Below are 23,939 nucleotides of genomic sequence, written 5' to 3'. Positions count from 1 at the left end.
CGCTCCAGGGCACCGGTGCTCCGGGGGAGGCGGCCCCGGACACGCCAGGGCCGCGGGTCACGGCGCGGCACCGCCCCGCCCCCGCGCACGGCGCTGTTTAACGCGCAGCTCGCACTGCCGGGCTCTTGCACAGCACGTTTCCGTGCGCACCGAAATAAGCCTGTTCCGCCCGCACCGGTGAAGCCGGGACACGCGGGGAAGGCCGCCCTTCCTCCTCCTCAGTGCCTCCGGCCAGGCGCGAACCGGCGCCCATCTCACCGCTGCCGGGGGGGCTGTCGGGGCGGCGGCCGGTAGCGCCGTCGGGGCCGCCCGTGGGGCCGCCCCCCGCCCAAGCGCGCAGGCGCGGAGCCGCGGCACCGCCCAACCGCCGCCAGGGGGCGAAGTTCGCAGCCGCGCGTCACTTCCGGTTGCGGCCGGGGCCCGGCAGGGGAGTGCGGTGCGGTCCGGTGCCGTCCCGTCCCCTCCGGCGCGGCGCGGCCCTGCCCGAGGGGCGGCATGGAGAAGCTGCGGCGGGTGCTGACCGGGCAGGACGACGAAGAGCAGGGACTGACTGCGCAGGTACCGCCCGGCGAGGGGCCGTTCCTCTTCCCGCTCCCCGCAGCGGGCCGAGCGTCGCCAGCGCCGTGACGGGGCCTCGCCGAAGCCGCCCGGGCCCGCACCGGTGTCCGCGGCCTCCGGCGCTACCGCGTTTCCCGCACTTCCCCCCGCGGCCCTTGCGGGCACCGGGCCGGGCCCGGTAGCGGGAGCCTTGGCGAGCTGGCGGTGTACGGAGGAGCTCCCTGCGGCGGGGGTTTCAGGGCCTTTGGGTTTATTTCCCACGTCCCGCTTCGGGATAACGGGGCCTCCTCGTCTTGTGCACACTATTCCTCCTGCATGGCCTTGGTACTTGATGATCAGTTAAACAAGAGCGTTTCTTTCTAAATTGCTTCTCCATTCCTTTATGCCCTTGAATTTGCAAAAGCAGAGGTCTTCCTCTAGGTAAAGATCATTTTGTGTGTATTATGCTGAAGTTCCTTTTTCACCCCGTACTCGTCTAGTACAACTTAATTTTTCTATTTCTTCCCCACAGTCTTTCTCATAGTCAGTTTCAGGGTTTGGTTTGGTTTTTTGCTGTGTTTGGACACCATACACTTCTGAGACTGAACTTCGAGATTGAAACAAAGCTGAGCAGGCTTATAAAGAGCCATTTATACCGTCATGTCCTTTTTAATTGATGTGACTGCAGGTCAGAGTGTGTGTCCATCCGTGTCCGTCGTTTCCCCCCCCCTCCCCCCAATCATGGAATATCCTGATGTGCTACATGCTGCTGGAGCATGGTGGAGGAAGCTGGAACACAGGGCAGCCCTGATGTGAGCTGCAGCTAATAAACCTTGGGGAACTAGCATAACCTCACTATTGTTGGTTTCTATGGCGTAACGCTAGTTCTAGCAGCTTGCTGCTGACATGCTTCAGTTGTCTTTGTGCTGAGTTGCTGCTGGTCTTCAAGGTTTATGAACTTGGCCTCTTTGCCCCAGCAAAACAGCTAAATCGCAGTCCCGCCTGACTGACTGTGGAAGCAGCGTGGCCTCTGTGTCTTTCCACACCAGAACTGGCTGCCAGCGTTTGAGAGGGATGCTTCACGTTCGGATTTTATTTTAGATATGCTTACATCTCTGTTCATCTTAGTTCAGTTGCAAGAGAATGAATTAATCTGCTGTCCCCAGGCACATCTTACATGAGACACATGATAGTGACATAGTCTTCTCCTTTGCTTGACACAGTGATTTTTGTTTTAAGTCAGTGATCAATAGGTACATGCCTGAGTATTTAATACTTTTCTGTTTGAGGTGTATATCCTAGGGTGGAGAGAACTGAGCTAAGAATTTGGTGTTTGTTAAATGCCAGTAACCAAACTATATATGATTTGACTGTTGAGTGTAATGATGACATTATAGCTGGAGAAGACTTAATGCAGCAAAAATCTGCCCATATTTAAAGCCTATCCAGTACATGATAGAAGAAAATACGTCTTCGGTGTACAGCAGAGGAACTTCGTGCTGAGATGAATCGGAAAGATCATCTTTAAAGTAAATAGACACCCACCAAAGAAAAACTCCAGTGTTTAGGTCAGGCAGTGTCTCTGCTGCAAGTATTCTCAAAGTAGCAATGTATTTCTAGACCACTGGAAATCAAGCCTCTTTTTAGTGAGGAAATTAATATGTGAGATTCACTAAAGTCACAGCTTTACAGCTGAATGGCGTCGACTATTTTTAAAGTCTGTTTAACAGAGCAATAAAATACGTGCACCCATACAGAGAAGGATACTTTTTAAGAGATAAGGTTGTGAAAGAAAATAATAAGGTTATGCATTTTGGGTATAAAAATCAACTATTTCAGATGACCTTTCCGGAACAGTGTCATGTGTTTGGTTAAAAACAGTGGCCCTCTCTTCGGAATAGCTGATAGTTTTGTAATAGCCATCATATGGTTCATATTCACAGATATCTGTATTCTTGTCCTTTGTGATTTTTTGCAGAACTGTTGCCACAAAGTCAGTAGTAATTGCTGTTAAGTAAAGTAGAAGTATATAGTGAGACAACTGTGTTGATAGATAATTCAGTGAAGCCTTTCTGTACTTTCTAAACTCCTCAGGTGACCAGCTGTTGTTTTCAGCTGCAATTAGATCAATTATTCTTAAATATATATAAAAAAAAGGAATTAAAGGAATTCATTACTGAAATGTATCAGTGTGATGCTGTTGTCAGGGCAGCGTTGTGCTATTTAGTTTTATCAACACCAAAACCAATATAAAATCAGTCCGTTGTTTGATCGGCTTATTTTCTGGCTGTAGTTTCATGACAATTTGTTGATTGATAACTGCTTAAAGCATTCAACAAGATTTAAGCAAGGAGGAATAGACCACATATTTATGATTCTTACATTTTACTCTAAAGTGTTGATACAAATACATATAAGGAAGCCTGCTAAGGAAAGATGAAAATATGTCTCTACAGATATTTTTTTAAATATTGCTTAGGAACTCAGTTCTGCAAATGTATTCAACATTTTTTTGAGATCGAGTTTTCTCAATTACTTTCGTATTCTTAAATTTACTGTCAGTAAAAATGTAATTGTTAACTTCTGGAACATTTCTTAAAACCTGTAAAAGAAAGTGTTTCTATTTTTTTGTTTTCCCACATGGAAAACTTTTATAGGGTCATTAATATATGGGGGGAGCCTAGGTGGATGTTCAAAACCACAAGAAATGTTTTTGATCAAAGGCAGCTGTGCAGATTATAGTTTGTATGATTTGGTGTGTGTTCATAGCAAGCCATTCAGTAAAAACACCAGTTGCTTGCAACTTGTGAAATTAGACTGTTGCAAGACTCCATGTTTCAGGAAGTCTGCCTTGTAGATTGCAGTTTACACTTAGGGTTTCCTCTTGATTTCTGGATGTCTTGATCATTTCTTTGATGTAATATTTACTTGAAGTATCCTGGGAATAAAAATCTTTGCTTCTTGCCCAGAGACTTGGCATTACAGTTTTGCTGTAGAAAACTATGAATTTCTATTAGTTGCTTTTGGGGGGTTTATATTGCTTAGAAGCAAGCTCATAAGCAGTATTGCAAGAAGTGTATGGTTTAGAGGAACTCCCTTGCTACCGCTACAGCACAGTTCTCTGTATCAGCCTTCCACCAGATGTGGAATTTGCATGGCACTTTTTTCAGTCTCCTGAGAAGCAATTACCATAGAGTATAACGCCGACTCCTTTTATCTGAACTCTAGGATTAGCTGTACAGCTTTTGTCAAGGCAACAAACAAAATTCCTAATCACCCTTACGTTGCTTCCTGCTTTTGTTGCATAAGACAGCTTAGACATACTAACTTTTCCTTAGGGTTTTGGTTCATAGTCTCTGAATGTAGGTATAAGAAATTAAGCTGTTACTTCAGGGGGTCTCTGCTCCTTTTACAGAAATTGCAGCTCCTGCAGCACACATGGCAAAATAGGCAGGGGGTGTGTCAGGTCCTCAACTTTTAACAGATTGTAGCCTGGCATTTTAGCACAAGCTGAAGTCTGTGGTTTAAGTAGTTGAACTATGTACCTGTTACTAAACTTTTGCAGCAAGGTGCTTCACTACAGGTGTGAAACAGACATCTCGGAGAGGTAGCCAGTTCCATTGCTTCCGTGAAACTTAAAGAGTATTAGGTCCCAGGGAATAAGAAAATGCGTTACCAGATCTCCAGTTTCAGGATTTTAAACACTGTATTAACAAGGTCCAGCTTGATAACATAAATGGTGATGACATCAGGAATGGTTGAAGGATTAGCCTTCATTTTAATGCCAATTAATTTATTTAGGTTTATTATTACAGAGAATGCTGTGTTGTGGTGCTCTGGCAGCCCTTGTGCCACAGCTTATCTTCTTGCAGTTCATGTGGATGTATTGGCAATCTTAAGTTTTTAAGAATTAAGTCCATGAAATGTATTAAACTAGTTTTAAAATCACACTTTAAATCTCGTAGCGTTTTTTGCTCCAAACCTTTGTGTGGTTCACTCATTTATGGTGTTGGTATTTTTTTCCACCTAATAACTGTTAGGGATTTAAATGAAGATAAAGCTAACTTCAAATTTATATGAAAAAAAAACCCACATTTCCTGGTAGTTGTTTTAGGAACACCATCAGATATTAATACTAGAAGTAGAATAGCAGTAAGTAGCAGCCATGTGCCTAATATATCTGAAGAAATTATTTACCTTCATCCTTTCCCTGTTTTCTAGGCAATCTGAAATGTGTGCACTGCATGTACTGATAGTATTGGCCCATCCACACTTAATTTCTGTGCAGGGGTGGAAAGGATTTTTACTCTTGTTTTTCTTTCCCTTTTTTTGTTGTGCGTTTTTCTTTCCCTTTTTTTGTTGTGCGTTTTTCTTTTTTTTCTTTTTTTTTTTTGTCTGTATGTGTGGTTAGTTGCAGGAATAGGTGTAACTAAAAGCATGACTCAAATAGCTATCTTAAGTTATGCCCTACCAGTTCTTCCTGCATCTTACATGTGAATGCATTCAGGAATATGACTATCAACGGTATCTTTCAGTTGCTGTTTTTGTCTTTCTTTAATGCATACATAAGGATAAAAATTTGGACCCAACAAGGTAAGCTGCATCTTCTGCCCTTTGGGAAGTTCTGCCTTAACTGTTAAACACAGAGACAGGGAAAGAGAATTCACAACAGTGTTGTATCCCAGCTCTCAGTCTGCTGGGAGAGTATGCAAGTGTAAAAGATTATTTTACATACCCTGATCCCCCTTCTTAAGTAAACATTCAAAGTATTTAATTTGATTAAATAAGATTAGTAATTTCTTTATAAGTAGGCCAAGCTATTCCGTGTTCATGTACATTCAGATGCTGATTCATCACAGCACATAAATACGTGCTTGTTTGTGGCCCTTTTTTGTCAAACTAGGTATAGATTCTTCATTTGTACAGATGTGAAATCATTCTAAGCAGTAACCAAATTTCATTCATTCACTTACCACTGCCTGAAAGAGAAATTTTTCAAGAGATTAGGAGAAACATCAAACAAATTGACTGGGGAAGCCCTAACTTGTACATTTGGTTAATAATACTTGATTAAAAATATGTGTAGACTAGGTAACAAGAGGACAAGTTTGCTTGTGTCATCTGAGCAAATAGACAAGTTAGCTTTTTATGGTCATCTTACATAACTGTAGCAACACTTCACTTGATAGACCAATTTAGAATAGAAAGTATATTTTAATTTTAGTCACCCAGAGTAAGCTGAAATATGGTGTTCTTAAAGCATGGGTGGAGAAGATGAGCTGAGCATATCTAAGAAAACACTTCTGCTGAAAGGAGCTGTTCTTCTGCCAGCTTTGTGGCCCTGCCTCGTAGGTCAGCCCCCCCACTTTTCTGACATCTTGCCGAGCTGGTTTGGCTCATTAGTCTAGCATGGGACTAAGTCATCAGAATAGAAGAAACACTAGTTCTCGCTTCTGGGAGCTGTCAGCTAGCTCAGCTCATTAAGGGGTCTTACAGGTTCTGGAGTCATACTTGGAGAAGCAGGAAGTAAAATGATCCCTTTGGTCAAGCTGGCTGTCTGATGAGACCTGCCTGCACTTTCGCCCTGTAAGGAACAGTAGTTGAAGTGGGATCATAATGCTTGCAGTGGATACTTGTATTAATATGTACCATGGGTTCTGTCTAGTAACAGAAAAAGGTAGTCATGTCTATAGGAACATGCAGTGCTGCACAAATAGATTCATCTGCAAATTACTAGAAGGTCCATTCGTTCTTCTGCTTTGGTACAATTGCGTTTATTTTCAGTCATAACTGTACAGTAAAAAGAAAGTCTCTTTCCAAGTGGAGCAGTATTGCTTCAGTGCCAGGATGTACCTTCACAAGTTTTGTCTTTTTTCGTTTGTTTGTTTTGGAAATATGTTTCCAGTTTGCTAATACAATTTCTTAAACTGAAATAATTAATATGCAAGCAACTGTTAAGCAAGGTAAAATAACTTTCTCACTAAAAAAATATTTTGTTTGAAATGAAGGACTTCAATAGCAAAGAAAAATATCCTTAGATTGTTTAAAACTGGGTTTGTAATCCCCCCCTTTTTTTTTTTCCCCCTCTTCTGTTAAGGTCCTCGATGCCTCTACACTCAGCTTTGGTACTCGAATCAGGTGGTTTGCCATATGTTTCGTTGCTGGTGTTGTATGTTCTATTCTTGTAAGTAAAGTTCGGGTTTGTTTTTTCCCCAGTACTATATTACTGTTCTACAGTTGAATCTTGTTCATATTCATACTTTTTATAGGATTCTGTGTTTGCTTTATCCTGTATCCTAAATTTTGTATCCATAAACTTAACTGGACTTCAAGCTTATAATTAGCATGTAGGGGCTGTTCTGTAAATTATGATTTTGACCATCTTTCTTCTGTTCACAGCAGAGAACATTTTTATTGTAGCCTATTAACATTTCTTACTAAAAGGTTTGAACACTGACAAAATATGCTCTGTTTTTAATTTAGATTTGTGACTGGTATACTAGGAAAGAGCTTGCGCTGCTCTTCAGTGTGTACCCGTCTTCTTTTTATTCTCTGCAATAAAAGGGGAAGAGGAGGGGGAGACTTGAAAGCTTTTTAAATGCTGAAGAAACCACAGGTGTAACCAACCTGTCATTCTCACAAATCAACAGGTGATGACTGTGGTAGCATGTTGACAATTGAAAAACCTGCTGCACTCCTATTGATCTTACAGTCAGCAGATCATCTGTTCATTCTTGAACTTGAGGTGTTGGCAGGAGGCTCAAATCTGTAGTTAAAAGTTGAGATCTGTTGATTGATTGGGTCTATCAAAATCTGACACAGGTAACTTGCAGTACAAGGCAGTTCTTCATCTGTATGGAAGGTCCAGGAAACAGGTGGAATAACATTGGGGAAGTATTCAGACTGATGGTTTTGGTTTTTCTTTCTTTTTTTTCTTTTTTTTCAGTATGGAGTAGAGTGTTGGTTTTTCACGGAGCGTGACTTTTGATGTAAACTAGTCAGCAGCCTTTGGCCAATGTGTGTTGGTAACATTTGCATTTTTTGTGGATACTGTCAGGCTGATCATCTTGCCTCCTAATGCATTCTGGTAGTAGGATGGAGAAACTTGTCCTGTGTGTATTAGTTTCTGGTTTTGCCATTATTTAAATGACTACTGCTGCTCTTCCATTTACCATGAAAAGTTTTTTAAACCAAGGAGACATGTAATGACAGAAAGAAGCAGCTGTGGAGAGCAGCCTGTAGATTGAGGCTCTCACTTCAAGATTGCCAGTCACTGGATTGTCCTGCAGGTGGAAGCTTCTGATTCTTTCTCAAAACTTGTGATTTGCTAGAGTCCCCGAGTCCTACCTATGAGACGGGTCTTACCCATGAGGAGTCTTATTTAAGCGGTAATCAGCTCAGTAAAGGCACTGGGGAGTGGTATTACTCATATTGGTATCTATGGCAAGTACAGTGACAAACTCTGGCCACATGCTTGTGTTGGAGAGGGGGCAGGTTCTTGGGAGGGAGCTCAAGACTGGTTGGAATCACCCTTTTTTAGGGTTGCTTAAGCATTATTTGGTTGACTTCTTCCACCCCTCCATATTTTTTTGCAGGTAATAATTAACCAGTATAATCACAAATTTTAGTACATGCCATGTCTGAGCTTTAACACCTATTATCCTTTGTGTGCAGGTGTGTGTGATGTATAGTGGGGCATTGTAACGCAACCAGAAGTGTCCTAAGTAGAATAGAAACAGTACAAAGAAACGTTATAAGCAATATAAATAAACATTGCTTAGTTGTAAAAACATTGTGAAATATAGTAAACCAATATATTACTTTGCCTGTAGGTGGCAATAGAAGTATGCTGAATTGACTGCTGCAAAACAGTCTACTGGTATATGTTAGAATGATGCTTTTCATAGTCTGAAAGTATATTTATAGGCTATAAAATCTAAGTAAATTGAATTAACTGATTACAAACATACCGATAAACTATCTTTTATAGGGAGCATCGCTATGGTTCCTGAAGGGGATCAAACTTTGTGCAGTGTTTTACACCCTGGGAAATATTGCTGCATTAGCCAGGTACGATTTCTTAATTATTGTTAATAGAAAAATACCCTCTTTTTCATCTGCATTCCCATTTGCTTGTACTCTCAAATGATGTCTGTTTGTGCTGTATAAACATTGTTTTCATATTGAAATGCTAATAACATAAAATTGTGTTTGTCTTAAAGTTTTAAGTTTATCATAATTGGTGAATATCAATTATTCACTTGTCATTGCCCCATTGTGATGCCTTACATGATTGTTTTGTGGAGACACCACAACTGCTATCTGAAGTATGAATAACAAATTGCTGGCTGAATGTTTTGTACTTTTTACAGCTAAGTCCTTCTGCCAGGTACAGAGGTACCTCAGTTTCAGGGGCAAACTGGTAGTCTGCCCACTGTGTGGATGCTTTGTTACTGGAAGGAGCTTTTTTGCTTTTAACAGAGAGAACGTTCCGTTTGTGGGAAAACTCTTTGAAAAAGGAGGGGTTCAGGAAATCCTCCTTTTGACTGTAAGGCCAGGCAGAATCTAAATATCGTTCACAGTGTATTTTTAAACTCTATGATTCTCTGTTCCCCATAATAATTAGTCTTAAAAGATTTGCAGCAGGGACCTCCTAGGATCAAAAAACTTCTTTCGCTGTTTGAAAGACGTGTAAGAATTTGATGTCAATAAAGTATTTTCAGTTTTTGTTTGTCCTCCTCTTACTGTCCCATCGTATCTGAAGCATGGTCATGGGACTTAAAACCCATGGAGTCTGCTCTTGACTTTCATGGGCTCTGTGACCTTAGTTGAGTCACTTAACTCTTGAGTCAAAGCATTCTTGATCTGTTAAAATTCAGGTGAGTACTGTTAACATTTGAGAAATGTGATGGTGTATTGCTTTTCCTCAACAATTTTGTCAGGGGACAAAAATGTTTATACTGGAATTGAGTCTCATTTGTATAACTATTCCATCTCATACTAAAAAAAGACAAAAAGTTAATATTGGAGGTAGACAAAATTGACTGTTTCCCTTTCTTTCCCTTACCTTACTCTTTAATCTTTGTTGGTGGTTTTTTTGTTTGTTTTGGTTTTGGCTTGTTTTATGTGTGTTTTTTTTACCTAGTATTTTGTATGTGTTATCACTGCTTCAAATCAAATTAGCATTTTAGAAACTTCATGCTAATCAAGCCTAACTGTCAGTGAACTAAGAGGAAAGGTTTTACAGACTGGTATTTCTTTTAGGAGAATGCTGAAAAACTTTAGTCTGGACTCCAACTAAAGTTAGAAGCAAAAAAGGGCCCCCTTCCCCTTCAGTAGTCCTTTTAGATATGAAGAACAGGCAACTATGTGCTAAGAACTGTAGGAAATGACAATAAAGTTCCAAAATTGACAAGGAGATTTAAACTTTTTCAGGTTTGTTTGCAAACCTGTATTTAAAACAAATGCAGTTAACACTCTTATGAAGTAGTCCTATCTAGCCTGCTTCTACTATGATTTTCCAGCCACAAACACGAAAACAATTACACTTACTTGTTCCTTCTCTGGGATGATGAGTGTATCTCCTACAGAATATGTTGTCTATAAGGAGGATCCTGTGTAAGTGGAGGACTTCTAGATTTCTTCCAGCCTTCCTGCTCCCTATGGATTCTCTCACATCTCTTGAGAAACTCTTGTGACATCTGTCTTTCGATGCTAATCAGGCTGGCATCAATGTATTTTACTTTCTGTATTTTTTCTGCCTCTTTTATGTGGTGAACCTCCCTCGTTTTTACTACTAGCCAATATTTTTATCATCCCAATCCTTCCACTAGCTAATTTTTTATTGTAGCTTTTCAGTCTCTTTTTTTTTTTTTGTGTCTTAATTTTATGGCCCAGCAGCCATGATTAAAAAATACTGAAAAAAAAGTTAGTTTGGGTTGCAGTGAATTTAAATATTTTTTTTCTATTTAATTGAGAAAACATTTTTTTTCTTTTAATATGGACTTCTGAGTTCTGTCTATGCAACTTAGAAAAAAAAAGTGAAGAGGTTATATACACAGAGTTGCTGGTAGGACAACATCGGGCTGTGAAAGGTCATGGCTTCAGTTTACTGCTTGGGCTGTGGATTCCCATATTTCTTCCATCTTAGAAGATGTGTGCTTCACCAGGCTTATGACTGGTTTTGGAAAGGGAGCTTACCAAACTCCTTCCTGCCACTGGTTGTTTCATTTAATATAAATATTACCTAGAAAAGGAGCTAGACTAGATTTCCTTTCTGTAGTAAAGCATTCGGACCACCACAAAGTTACAGACATTCTTGCTCCCTTACTAAGTTTTTCTGTTTTTCTATAAAGCAGAATGGCTTCAGTGACAGGGAGGGACTCATCTCAGAATATTTGAAGCCAGATAATTACTCCTACGATTGTGAATTTTTAGTTCGTATCGCATTTCTTTGCATGAACCGGTACAGTATAGTGTTGCTGATGGTTCTAATTCTCCCTTGAAGTTAACTACAGAGTAGAAGAAAGCAGGAGGATTTAAAACAAACTACTGAACTTTTTCCTTTTTTTTTTTTTTCTTTCTTTCTTTCTTTCTTTCTTTCTTAGTTTGGGCAAAGAGTTAGAGCTTCCCTGTAATACTGATTGTAGCTACTTGTGTGCTGCTTGGGTAAGAAGTTTATTGTTAAACTGAAATTTTCTACAGAAGTTTGGTCTTTGTATTCTTTGCATTCTTTTGGCAAGTCAGTTTGTAGAACAGTCTCAATGTGAAATTCAATAGACTTCAACTTGACAACCCTCTGCTATAAGTGGTAAGGAAAGAATTCCCTGACCAGGAGTGATTCAATATGTGTAAGCTGTTTCCAGGATTAAATTAGTGGAGTATTTCACCTTTCATTCTAGCAGCTCTCTGTTGCTACACACTGAAATGCCTTTTTTTAAAGGCTTTGTAGTCATCTGACTGTTGGAAAACTGGTTAATGACCTATTGTCTTTTACAAAGGTTTATTTGAAAGTGATTTACCACTTGTTTTGTTTTTTCCCTCCTATTAGTACATGTTTCCTGATGGGGCCAGTGAAGCAACTGAAAGCCATGTTTGAGCCAAAAAGATTAATAGCTACAATTTTGGTGTTGGTAAATATACTATCTTTACTTCCTTTTGCTAAAAAGTTTTCCTTTAGCCTCAAGGCTAAATTTGAGACTTTACTAAAGGGAGGTTATTTCTCAGTCCACCTCTTCTTTGTACTGAGTAACAATAGTCAAGTTGATTAGCTTTGTGTATCATAAAGTTTATCTAACTCCCTTATATGAGCCTGTGGTTTTGTTGCTTATGATATTTTTAATTAATCATTTGGTGTAAAATGTTCTTTACTAAATATTAATATTAGATTAATTTATTTTCTAAACCATTTCTTCAAGGCTAGAGAGACACCGTTCAGCTACTGTGGGAAGTCGGTGGTCACCAAGTCTAGCTTGACAGTTGTTTGTTGCCTGCAGCTCTGTCTGTGTAGCTTAATGGTTTAGCACTTTCAAAGCAATGGAGAAAATTAATTTCTCTCCCCAATGTCTGGGAAGCTTCAGCTTCATGTTTCTCCATTCTGAGGTCCTTGGCTCCTTTTACTTTGATGACGATCACTTCTTCCAGGAACATGGGAAAACCAGCCTTGTCCCAAATCTCAGAATTCCTATCCCAAAACTCTGTATTAGGTAGTTAAAAACAAGTTTCTACACTTGCTTGCTTCGGTTTTGTACTTATTTTCTCTCTTGCTCCTCCTGATTTTTCAACTCTTATTTTGAAATGTAGCTGGCTGTCCTATACTCCCTGTCACACAACTTTCTTTTCTAGTTGATTACAGCTGATGTGGACAAGAAACCCTTCGTGAATTCTTTTTGGGTGGCTGTCTCTCTCTCACACACCCACATGGGGGGGGGGGGAAAGTTATAATCTCACTAGAGAAGCTCACGTTTGCCCACACCTTCTGGAGAAGTGCCTGGATCCTTGCTTGGACTCCGAGCTTTGTTAAAGAGGTGACATTTTGCCATCTCTTCCAAGTCATACTAAGTCCTAGGGAAGTTATGTTTCCTAGGTCTGCCCTAAAAATACCCCAAGAATATCTCCAGTCCTCCAGAGTCTGTGTTTGCTGAGCATGAATTCTCCAATACCTCACAGCTGTGGCCTTTTTCTGGTGAAGCTGAGGGCCTGAGCCAGGCGGTAAAACAGCCAGCACAAAAATTATTTGCTCTGATGATCCTATCATCCACTGTGCTCAGACAGGTTGACAAAGAAAACTTGCTTTGAAGGCTATAGATACAAGACTTGTCAGGGAATGGGAAGAGAACAGAGTAGGGAAAACATCACAGACCTACCTAGCTGTTCAGAGAAGCTACCAACACTGTTAGGAAAAGACAGAGTGAAAGGTTTCATCTAATAAGGAACAGGAATGTTGGATGAGAGCTAAGATCATTAGGATAGAAAAATTCAGTAATACGGGGAAGAACTGGAAAACTACAGGTTAGAAAAATTGGGATGTGTTTGTTTTCATCCTCATCTTAACACAAAGCTAGAATTGTAGGCAACTTGGGAGTCACAAATGTTTGAAAAATGTCAAGAGTGTGTTATTTTTATCTCTTTCCATGAAAAGCAAACTTTTTTTTCCAGTGAAAATTAGAGTTTCATTCTGTTTTCTGCTATGTGTAATGACAAATGGGGAGAGCCAGGTGAGATTCAGTGGAAGAGTTCAAATGATGGTTAAGTTTGCACAAATGGTGTGGTTAATTTGGCACAGTAAACCATATCACTGTAATGTTCTATCAGAGGTATTTAAGTAGCTTGAATAAAGCCTCATGTGAGGTCTTGCACTGTCTATGAAGCAGCTGCTCCCTAGTGGGCTCTTCATTACTGGCAGAAGGTGAAAAAACACTGGCAGAAGCAGAGCCTGTGTTTACCAAATACTCTAATTGTGAACGAGTGTTTTTAATAATGGATTGTTCGTAGTGATGCGTGTACCTTTCTTGTCAGAGGTTGATGTTATGAATACTAGATCCAAAATGATACAGTGTACTGAAATAATAGAATAGCAGTTCCCAGGCTATTTGGTTGCTTTCAATCAGCCTTTATCACCAAAGCCCACCTCTTAATAGACCCAACACATAAGGCTACACAGACCTGGTTATACTCCTCCTGGTTCCTGAAATTGGTTCCTGCCTCTTTCTTCTAAGACTTGGCCGAGCCCTTCTGGCCATGGAGCACATCATACTGTGCTTTCAAAAACACAACTTTACATGGATTTCAGCATATAGTCATTGTGTGACAGCCTTTGGCTCTACTTTTTTCATGAGTCAATTCTGAAAATGCTGATTACCCATTGAAAACATGAAAACAGTTATTGTATTTGCTTTGTTGTGTATTTGAGTATTCATTTTTTTTTGTGTGTATGTGTGTCTGTCCTTTCATCTTCCCCCAGCTTTTCCTAGTATTGACTCTGTGTGCTGTATTCTGGGTGAGTGAGAATACTTTGTTCCTCTAAAGAGCAATCTAGCTTGGTTAGTTTGTTAATTGCATTACAGCTTTAAACATACAGTTCAGTTCTAGAGGAAAGATGAGCTTGTGTGTGGTATTCGTGTTTTCAACTGCAGTTGAGTTTAGGTGGCGTGATGAGCCTTCTGGCTACAAGGCAAATGTATTCTCGTCTACAGCACATGCAGGTGGAAGGTACAAAATCTAGAGCATCAGGTTCAGTCTGCAGAATAAGAACTAAGAAAAGCGAGTTAAAATGTACTTAGTGATTTGTAATTATACAAATTTTACATTTGTCAGAGAATATCAGAGAGCATGTAGTGGTCGTTAGAAACCATGGGTTTCTAATATTAAACTGATTAAGGCAAAGGAAGAGAGACAGAAAAAGTAGTGTCAGGAATCTTGATTGACAAACTGGCTGTATGTTCTATAGGAGTAAACGTGTAGCTGAAGTGAACTGACATATTTGCAGAAGTACAGCATCATGAATGAAAGTGAAAGCAATAGCATTGATGCTGTTAAGCATTTTCAAAGCTGGAGAAGGTTTTCATAGCATGATGCTAATGGAGTGACAAAAATAAATGGAGAGTTCTTGGAGCAGAAAGGACTAGCAAATTAAGACAAGGAAATCTGGGCATTGTCAGTTAACTAAATTTTTGAACACGCTGTTGCAATTGTTTATGGTATAGACTGGTGCAAAACTAACTAACTTGCAATATTTATTTTTACTTAGTGGAACAAAAAAGGTTTGGCACTGCTATTCTGCATATTGCAGATGTTGGCAATGACCTGGTAAGATTCTTAAAATTCATTTTAATTTCTTCTCCCTGCCCCTACCTCTGTGATTATATATATAGCTTTATAATGTGCTTTGCATAATGTAATTTTGCCCAAATGCTAGCCTCAATCTGTTTTTCAAAGTTAGGTTGTGTAACTTCAGCAAAATCTATATGCAATCATCTTGCAAAAATGGTAATTTTAAATATATTCTGTGATGTGTGAACTTATTTGAAACATTCTGAAAGGAATATAGATGCAAAAAAATTCTCATGCCTTTTCTCTGTTGTGAAAGTAACTGTATATCCATATGCCCTTCTTCTGATTATCTCCCTCTTTTTTTGGGTTCTAACTAAATTTTCATTTTTGAAGTGGAGGAAACTATGTAACATTTCTATGGTGTGTGTCCTGCCTAAGAATATTGAGCAGCACTGGGTAAAGAGCGGGTGCATGTGAAAGGGTAGATCTAGTGCAGCGGGTACTGTGATGACCATCCAGGTGCGCTCAAGGGCTGGGCCTGGGAACGTGCAGGCACACTGGGTGAATGCTTGCAAACCTGTCCTAAGTTTTGGAAGTTACTGCTTTTTCTATGGAGATTCGTTGTCCTTGTCCCAAGTGAATTACTTGGTGCTAGTAGACGACCCCAGGTAACTACAGTTCCTGTTTGAACTTGCCCTGAATACACAGTGTCTCTACTGAACTTGGGTCTGAGGACAAATAACCATTTGTTGAGGATAGGGCCTGTTGGGCCTTGTGCTGGGCCCAGGTAAGTGCTTGGTGCCAGATAGAGGGAAGACTGCTAACTCAGTGTTCTACATGTTTACAGCAGACAGCTTCACATCTATTAGGTGGTCAGTCTGGGCATGAGAACAAAGCATAGCCTGGAGTCACGTGAGAAGCAAGTTTCAGAGGATAATAGAATTATCAGCTGAGTGTCATGATTGTAGTGTACTATTCATACTACAGCATATATCTATAGAGTTACATAAATAATATGATTAATGTCTATTTCTGTAGTAATGTATATTTTTAAACTGGAAAAAGTTGTAGCTGTCATAGTGAAGACTACAGTTTTCCCAGAAAAATCCATTCCTTTTGAGTCTCGTGATAGTAAATCAGTCTTTAAGTTTATGTGCAGTAGAAGTTACAAATGATATAAAAACCCAAGAAAAAGTGGAAAATCCTTGGTGGTACAGTAAGTTCTTGCCCAAATATGTCATCTTTTCTTGGGTAAGCATTACATTGAGTAGGTAATCTTGTTTAAAAGTTTTGTTACAACAGGTTGCTTTTATTAATGCTTGACTAAAGTGAAATAATTGGGCACGTGAACACTCAGTCAAATATACTTTTTTCCTTTTTTTCCAGGTATAGTCTGTCATATATTCCTTTTGCAAGGTGAGTCTGCATAGTAACTTCCATCTTAACAACAGTCAGTTATCTTTATGCTAGGGAGGGGGAAAAAAGACTGTAAATGTAGTATGTGAAAAATAAAACCTCTTCCGTTTACTTTTGCTTTTTTTAGAAAATGATATAGCTGAGCTCTAAGTAATGCTTAATATAAGCTTCAAATACAAGTGCATAGTAGTTCTTTGTTAAATTTCATTCTAGTTTTCATCACTGAAAATAGAGGTTGTTTTGGTTTTTTTTCAATTCTCCAGTGATTTAAAAAGATTGATGCAATAGTGACTTTTTCAGTACTAAAATTAAAGATAACTTACGGATCTGAGGTCTTAGATAAAAGCAAACAAATGAGCATAGCTTCAGCTGCTAAGTCTACTTCTGAATTTCTCCATTTTTAGGAGAGGCAAAGGCAATGCTTCATGCTAATTTTCATTTTGGCAAGCTTCTCTTTCTCTTTTCAATCTTGTGTGTACAAAAAGGCAACAGAAGCTAGCCAAACACATTATGAAACCACATGCAAGTTAACAAATGGAAGAATCTATTTTTTCTGTAGTGTTTCATGTAAAATGCATTTGGTCTTTCAGCAGTGTGGTTTTGTAAAAAATAAAGTGCTTCCATGTTTATATATTACTTAATGAGTTTTTCTGTAGTGGAAGTGGGGGAAAAATACAAAGTATTGTCTGGCCCTTTCATCTGGTATCTCCCTGTAGTGTTTCTGTCTTTGCCAAAAAATTTGTACTGTCGATTTATTTTTTTTTTTTTTAAGCTTCAGATTTGATCTAGGGATGAGTAAGCCACATAATTTTTTTGTTGTTGTTTTAAGATAGTAGTTGATAATTACAATGGATTAAATACTGTGAACTGAACTCAGGCTTCAAATTGTCATCTCTACTATTTCTGACATCTCAAGCTAACCCAGTCAAAAGTAGTATTCTTGAGTTCTTACAATTCCTGTGGGCTTGTGACAGTCTCAGTAGGGTCATTCCTTCCTTACCCTCCTTGTCTTTTAAATGTTCTGCTCTGCCCAGAAAACAAATTGAGCTACTAGTCACTGGTATTTTCTTCCCTACCAACACTACTTCAAGTTCTGGACACAAAACCACTGTTATATGCGCCACTTTAATTTATTTGGTTTTACTTGTCTACTAGATTTTGAGCCAAAGAATTTAATTTTACACAGGCTGCCTTTAAGAGTGCAGTGATTTCTTTACGGATTATTGAGTTACTTGCTTATGTGGAATGCTATCATAAATTTAATGTATAGGTTGCCTGCCTTCTGGAAACAGTGATCTAAACCACGTTAAGTGCCAGACAACAGTATTATATAGTTTATTTAAAGTATGCATTTATCTTGATTTTAACAAAATTATCATTACTTGATTTAACTCTGTTAAAGGTTTACTCTTAACAACAATTTACTTGTCTGTGGTTTTGTGGTTTTTTGTTTGTGTGGTCTTTTTATTGTGGCTCTCCTGCTGGCATGGCAGAAAAAACCCCCGACAACAAAGAACATACATACACTGACTTTAAGGAGTCATAGTATTTTTCTTCATTTTTCAAGTTGACTAACAAAAAAAATATGGATTCCACTCCTTAATAAGTTGTTACATCGTTTTAAATAATGAAAAATAAAGGAGATTGAAGTGAGTGATCTAAGCAGAATAGTGAGAAAACCATTTGTTTATTGTCAGTTAAAGAAACAGACCTCTTCAGATCTCTCAAACCTTAAGGTTTAAGCTGGCTGAGCCGGCTCTTCACCCTGCAGTCTTAGTACGGGCACTTCAGACTCTTCAGCCTGTGCTTTTTTTTCCCTGCAACACCATGGTGTAACTCCAGTGTGGCTTGGACTCAGAGCACCTGTGATTTGCTGATTGTCTGGATTTGGCGTGCTCCTCAGCCCTGCCCTTGCTGGCCAGCCTTTGCAAAATAAGGTTTTGACCTTTGTTAAGCCACCAAGTGTGCTGCAGAACAATTTTTAACACTGTCTGCATTTTAGCATGTGCTTGAATATAAACAGTGTTGAAGACTTAGCCAATATGGGCAGACCTGAGCTTCAGAGTGGGTTTGAGCCTTTGCTTTAGCTGGTGCTGTAGATGTAGTCAATGTAACAATGGCTGTTAAGGTCCTGCACTTGATAAACTATTGATTTTTATCTTTAGTTTATGTAATATTTTAAGTATGTAATGGTTGATATGTATATAAAGAAAATAACATATTTTAATTGACTTTTTTTTCTTTTTAAAGGGATGCTGTGATTAAATGCTTCACATCCTGTCTAGGGTAAATTACAAACAGGATCCGCTGTATGCTTTAAAAGCCAAGTCTTATTCCTCTGTGAATCTTGCCCTGAAAACTGTACTTTTTCCACTCATGCAATACCCAGTAACAATTTAGTATGTTCCTTGCCTTTTGCATTTGGGGAATTAATTAAAATTTTTACTAGAAACTTTTTTAAAAATAAACTGGTTAAACTGTTTGTGTTTATCCTGGAACTTTTAGGCTTTTTTTTAACAAAAAAGTACATTTAAATACTTTGTGCGGAGTAGTCTTAAAACTACCTTGCATCCAGTAACACTTTATTCCCCAGTGTAGGCAAGCCACTAAGATCTGGGTAGTATGCATAAAGATTTCACTTACAGTTCTAAAATTTGCAATGTGCCGTTTACATTTGTATGTTATTTGTTGTACGCTTTTCCAAAGACAGAGTTTTATAAACGTTGTAAAGATTTGGTAAGTTATAACTAACTGCTCCTTTAAAATGTCTATCCATGTGCCTTATGGAAAAATCCTGAGAGTGAGTATGTGAAAGGTCTGTTTAAAGCTTGTTGGATTTTATTAAAAACCTATATTTAAAACTTTTTTTTACTTTCATACTTAAATACTTTTTACTAGAAGAACTTACGGCTAATGTATAAATGAGATTTGTGAAATAGATAAGTTTTAAAGGTGCCTAAACTATTTTTTCTTTACAAATTGGCTATAGAGGGCTAAAAAATTCAGCATTACACTTGAATAAATATGAAAATATAAAAAGTGGGATATATATATATGACTGTATCCTAATTTGGCAATTAGGTTTGCAGAAGTGATTTTAAAGCTTCTTTGTGTAGTATTTAGACAAACTGTTTATTCTGACTTAAACTGATAACAGATTGAAGTGAAATACTCTTAATACTTTGCCTAGCTTCAATAAGATGTCTCATTTCTGGTTTTTTGCAACTAAGAGCTATTCAGTTATTCAGGATCAAAGTGAAATCCTTGGTATTTGGTGGCTGATATATTACAGAAGGTTCTTTTTAGCACAGGATGGATGTGCTTGATTATGTGCTTTCTAAACCCCAGTTGTTTTGGGTTTTATTTTTTCTTTCTGATAAGATTTTAAAAGATGCGAGCTGCAGTTTCAGGAAGGGGAAAAAGCCCCCTGCCTGTAAGTATTCAGGGTTGAGGCTAAAGAGACAAATTGCAGTACATTCCTGTATATCTCAGTGTATGTTGCACAAAATAGCAACATGTTTTGGGGAAGCTGTGTGAAGGATGATTGCGTGATTTTGCAGCTAAACTGCTGATCAAGCCACACCTTTTAACTGACTAGTAACAGTAAATGTTACAAGTGCCAGTGAGGCATCCTTCCTGCTGGTGATAGGGGACCAGGTAGGCCTGATTGCTGCAGCAGGGTCTTGGGCTTGTTAGTGCTGCGTGGTGTAATGACAGCCTTTCCAGCTCTGCCTGTCACAGCCCATGGATGCTGATGGACCCTTGAGTGAATTTTTAGTTCCTTTCAGTTTTCATTAAAGATGAACTAGTATGTGTGTAGGTAGTGATGGATGTCATCCTGGAAATTACTATGCTGCTGCTGACCACAGCTGGCACTGGAGAGATCCCATTCCGCTGGTCGGTGCTTCAGGACTGGGTGGTTGTTTGCTCTGGAGCTGGTTTTGCACATCAACCACCAGTTCTGGTACACAATCACCTTCACTGTGATCTTTAATTAGAATGGTAGTAGTTATTTAGGTTGGTTTGTTTTTTGTTGTTTTGTGGGTTTTTGTAATTTATGTGCTATGGTAAATAACAAAGCTAACACTCATCAGTTAACACTCAAGATCACCAGAACAGAATGGGTTCAAGAACTGAGGTCCAGAAGTTCCATGTACTGGTATGTTTTTGTATGCACTTTGGTCTGTTTATATCATGTGCAGTCTTCTTTTTCTGTCCTGAACATGTAAGGATAAACTTTCTTTATTTGCATACACCCTGTGTTCTTTTGTCAGTATTTGTGCACCTTCACATCTGCCTGTTTGCTGTCTATGAATGTTCCAAAAGTTCACAGCTGATGCATCCTCATTGTATGATACCCTTTTATGACAGTGTGAAACCACAGATGTGAAGATCTCTTATCCCTGTGGATCGCATACATCCTACCCATCTGTCACAGTCCACTCAGTGGACTCGTGATGGTTCATTAACTATGATCTCAAAGCGCAAAAATCACGGTGACCACGCCAAGGGGTTATGCTTCAATTAAACAGCACAATTTTATTGTTTGCCCATAAAGCAGCATGCGATAGGTAGAAAGACAGAAAGTGAATAAAAGGTAAAGTAAAAAGAAAAGAGGATTATAGCTACCACCATGGGTCCAAGGCGGCCCTAGGGTCCCAGGTCCAGGCAGCATCCCACCGGTCCTTCCGATCGTTGTGATCCTTGGTGGGGAAGATCTCCAAAGTTCAGTTGCTAAAAAGTTGGCAACTTTTTATGCCAGGCAACACACCTTGCTCCTCCTCTGGTCTATGGACTCCCGCCAGTCTCCGCCTTCTCGAGCCAGGTTATCTTGCCCCAGAGGTGGGTAGCTTCAGACCAGGAGGCGTGTTCTTGTATTGTTTTCTGGTTCGGTGTTATGACCACAGTTGTGATCCATCTTCTGGACAGCTGTTATGTGGCCTTACTCAATCCCAGGTTGCAGGGAGCGGCATAGTACTCCTCGTACCGTGCAGTTCTCTTTCCCAGGGTCTTTGTGTCTTGGTGTCCATGAGGACCACATTCCATCTCCAGGTCTCTGTTGGCAATGTTGAGACAATATTGTTCTCTATAGACCGACTCTTACACCATCTGTTGATAAAATTCTGGTACCCTAATTAACATAGTACTTTGAAGTAGAATCTGTAGAAATTACAGGCGGTGGCTTTTTAGACTATATTTTGAAGAGGTAGTAATCTTGGATTCATAGGAATACGTGTTTACTTATTGCTACCCTATGAAACCTCCCCAAACCTCTATTAGTGTTTAGGTTACTTTTAAAAGGTAGGAGACAACTGCCTTCCTCCTCAACAACAACAACAAAAAGAGAGAGAGAATAATAACAAAAACCCTGCAGAAGCGTTGAGCTTTGTTTCAGTCACAGGAGGAGTTAAGGTGAGGCAGAAGGGTCTCGGGACCAGGCTGGCTCTTGCCAAGCCGAGTTGCTCTTGTCCTCGAACTGACTTGTGCGTGTTGGGGCACGGCGGGGTGCCAGCCTGCCCCCGGTCCCGGCGCGCCTGGCGGCGCCCTGCCCCCTCCGCCCGCCCCTCCTCGTGGCGCTGCGACGGCCAGGCTGCTCAAAGTATCGCTGATGCTTTGACGGTGGCGGGAGGATGCCGCTTTAACGTGGCATTCAGAACCCGCCCCTTCACGCAGGGAGGCCTGAGGACTTTGAGAGGAACTGGGGAGGTGTCAGCCTGCCCCCGGGGCCGGGGCCCCCCGTTCCCTACCCTTCCTTCGCGGGAGGCGCCGCGGGACGGCCGGCGCCGGGGGGACACCTCATCCCCGCCCCGCGCCGGGGAAGGGTGTTGCCGGGGCGGGCGAAGGGCGGGACGGGGGCCGGCTTACCGAGAGGGAAAAGCAGCGGCCGTCGGCGCAGACGGAGCCCACGCCCCGCGCTGCCGCCGCCGGCCGGGGGCCGCTCGTCCGCCGCTCGCCATGGGGCTGCAGCCCCGGCGCGCCGCGGGGCCCTGCCCGCCCGCGGGGAGATGCGCCGCCCTGCCCGGAGCGCGCCCCGCCGCCCCCTGGGCCCGCGGCGAGGAGCCGGAGGGAGCGCCCGGCCGCACCGCCTCCCTGCCGCCCCTCCTGCCGGCCCCCCGCCGCCCGGGCGCAGCCCAGGAAAGCGGCGGCGGCCCCCAAGAAGGCAGCGGCTCGGCCCGCGGAGGAGAAGGCGGCGCGGAAGGCGCGGGGGGCGCCCCCGGAGCGGGCGGGGCCCCTCTCCAGCTCCTGGCCCTGCTCCTCGCTGCAGCGCCGGCCGCCGGCCGAGCGGGGGTCGCGGCCGCCGCCCGCCCCGCCGCAGCCGCGGGGCCGCCCGGGGGCGCCGGGGGCCGCCAGCCGCTCCTGCGAGAGCCTCGGCGGGGCGGCGGGGGAGCCGGCGCTGCGCTTCTCGCTGAGCCTGCCCCCGGAGGCCATCCGGGTGCTGCAGCGCCGCAACCTGGAGCGGCAGCGGGGGCAGCCCGCCCCCTCCCCCGGCGGCAGAGCGGCCCCGGCCCCGGCGCGGCGCGGCGCCCGGGCGGGCGGCGGCGACCTGCGCGCTCTGCTGAAGATTTCGCTGCTCAACGACCGGCACCGCTACGACGACGAGGAGTACGAGGAGGAGGAGGCGGCGGCGGCGGGGGCCGCGGTGGACGAGGGGCTGGTACGGAAATGCACCGAGTGGCTGCGCGGCGTGGAGAGCGCGGCCGGGCGCGACCGCCCCGACAGGCTGGAGACGCTGCCGCACCTGGGCACCCTCTGAGCCCCACCGGGGCGGGGGGCGGGGGGGCCGGGGGAGCGGCCCGGCGGGGCCGCCTGGGCCTTTGTGACGCCGGCCGCGCCGGGGGAGACCCGGCGGGTGAAGGCGGAGCCGGTCCCCGGAGCCGATCCCCGGAGCGGCGGCGCCGCTGTGCGGCGAGGGACAAAGGAGCGGCGCCTGCCCCCGCCCGCCGGTGCCGGGGTGCTGGGAGGGAGCGGGGCCGGCTGTGGGCGTCCTGCTTCGCCGCCCGTCTTTTGTTTTTTTTAAGGCTTCCGAGTACTTTATAAGGTGTGCGTGATGCTTTTGTATATTTGTACATAAAAGTTCGTTTTTATTTATTTGAATAAATGACTCAACTTTTGTGTGGCAGCAGCCTCGGCGCCTCCGTCGCTCCGCCTTGGGCTGTCGCTGATCGGTCCGTGGCTGCCGGGGGGGGGTGTGCGAGCCCCCTGGGTGCCCTCGGGATGAGGGGGCGGGGGGTCACCGCGCGCAGAGCCCCCGTTATACACCGTACCGCAGGGGGGGGCGGCTGGGCGGAGGAGGGGGGGCGGGGGGCTGCTGGTGTCACACCCCTGCTGGGCGGTCACGGAGACACATCCGACCTTTCGGGCTGCTGGCAGCGTACGGGGGTGGGGAGGGACAGCGGCAGCATCCTTTGTCAGCGTGTCCCCGGCCCCCCACCCCCGGGACCCGCCGCAGCCTCCCCCCGCCTCAGGCTGTGCCCGTAGCTGATGCTCCTCGGGGCTCTGTGTGCCTCGAGGGGCCAAGTGTGCAAAAATCCCGGCTGGAAAAGGCAAGGTGAACCTTAACAGGCTTACAGTTATCTCGGTCGCTTACTGCCGCTCTCGTATTGTTACCTGGCTTCTCAGAACAAAAGTCAGCCCTAGATACCTGCTACGGAATGGTAAATATTTTGAAAATGCATGTCAGTGTGTAGGGACATGTGAAGTTGAATTTATGTAGC

At 42.6% G+C, this 23,939-nt stretch overlaps 2 protein-coding genes across 3 annotated transcripts; both read left to right on the top strand.

Annotated features, from left to right (window-relative positions):
• Nucleotides 1–384: 384 nt before the first annotated feature.
• SFT2D1 (SFT2 domain containing 1) lies at nucleotides 385–20,479 on the top strand. Of its 2 annotated transcripts, XM_055810899.1 has the most exons (8): nucleotides 388–558; nucleotides 6,635–6,721; nucleotides 8,528–8,607; nucleotides 11,588–11,669; nucleotides 14,000–14,035; nucleotides 14,786–14,844; nucleotides 16,195–16,224; nucleotides 18,475–20,479. In XM_055810899.1, exons 1-8 carry the CDS (start codon nucleotides 496–498, stop codon nucleotides 18,512–18,514), a joined length of 477 nt encoding a protein of 158 aa, XP_055666874.1. In that variant the 5' UTR covers nucleotides 388–495; the 3' UTR covers nucleotides 18,515–20,479. The 2 variants fall into 2 exon arrangements, with proteins under 2 accessions (XP_055666875.1, XP_055666874.1); XM_055810900.1 differs by lacking the exon at nucleotides 6,635–6,721 and having other exon boundaries at nucleotides 385–558.
• On the top strand, nucleotides 20,051–23,344 carry PRR18 (proline rich 18). Its single transcript, XM_055810539.1, has 2 exons — nucleotides 20,051–20,188; nucleotides 21,920–23,344. The coding sequence occupies exons 1-2, from the start codon at nucleotides 20,051–20,053 to the stop codon at nucleotides 22,976–22,978; spliced, it is 1,197 nt and encodes a 398-aa protein (XP_055666514.1). The 3' UTR covers nucleotides 22,979–23,344.
• Nucleotides 23,345–23,939: the final 595 nt, after the last annotated feature.

Source organism: Falco peregrinus, chromosome 7 (assembly GCF_023634155.1).
Source record: "Falco peregrinus isolate bFalPer1 chromosome 7, bFalPer1.pri, whole genome shotgun sequence".
NCBI lineage: Eukaryota > Metazoa > Chordata > Aves > Falconiformes > Falconidae > Falco > Falco peregrinus.
This window is presented reverse-complemented; position numbering and strand designations above follow the sequence as displayed.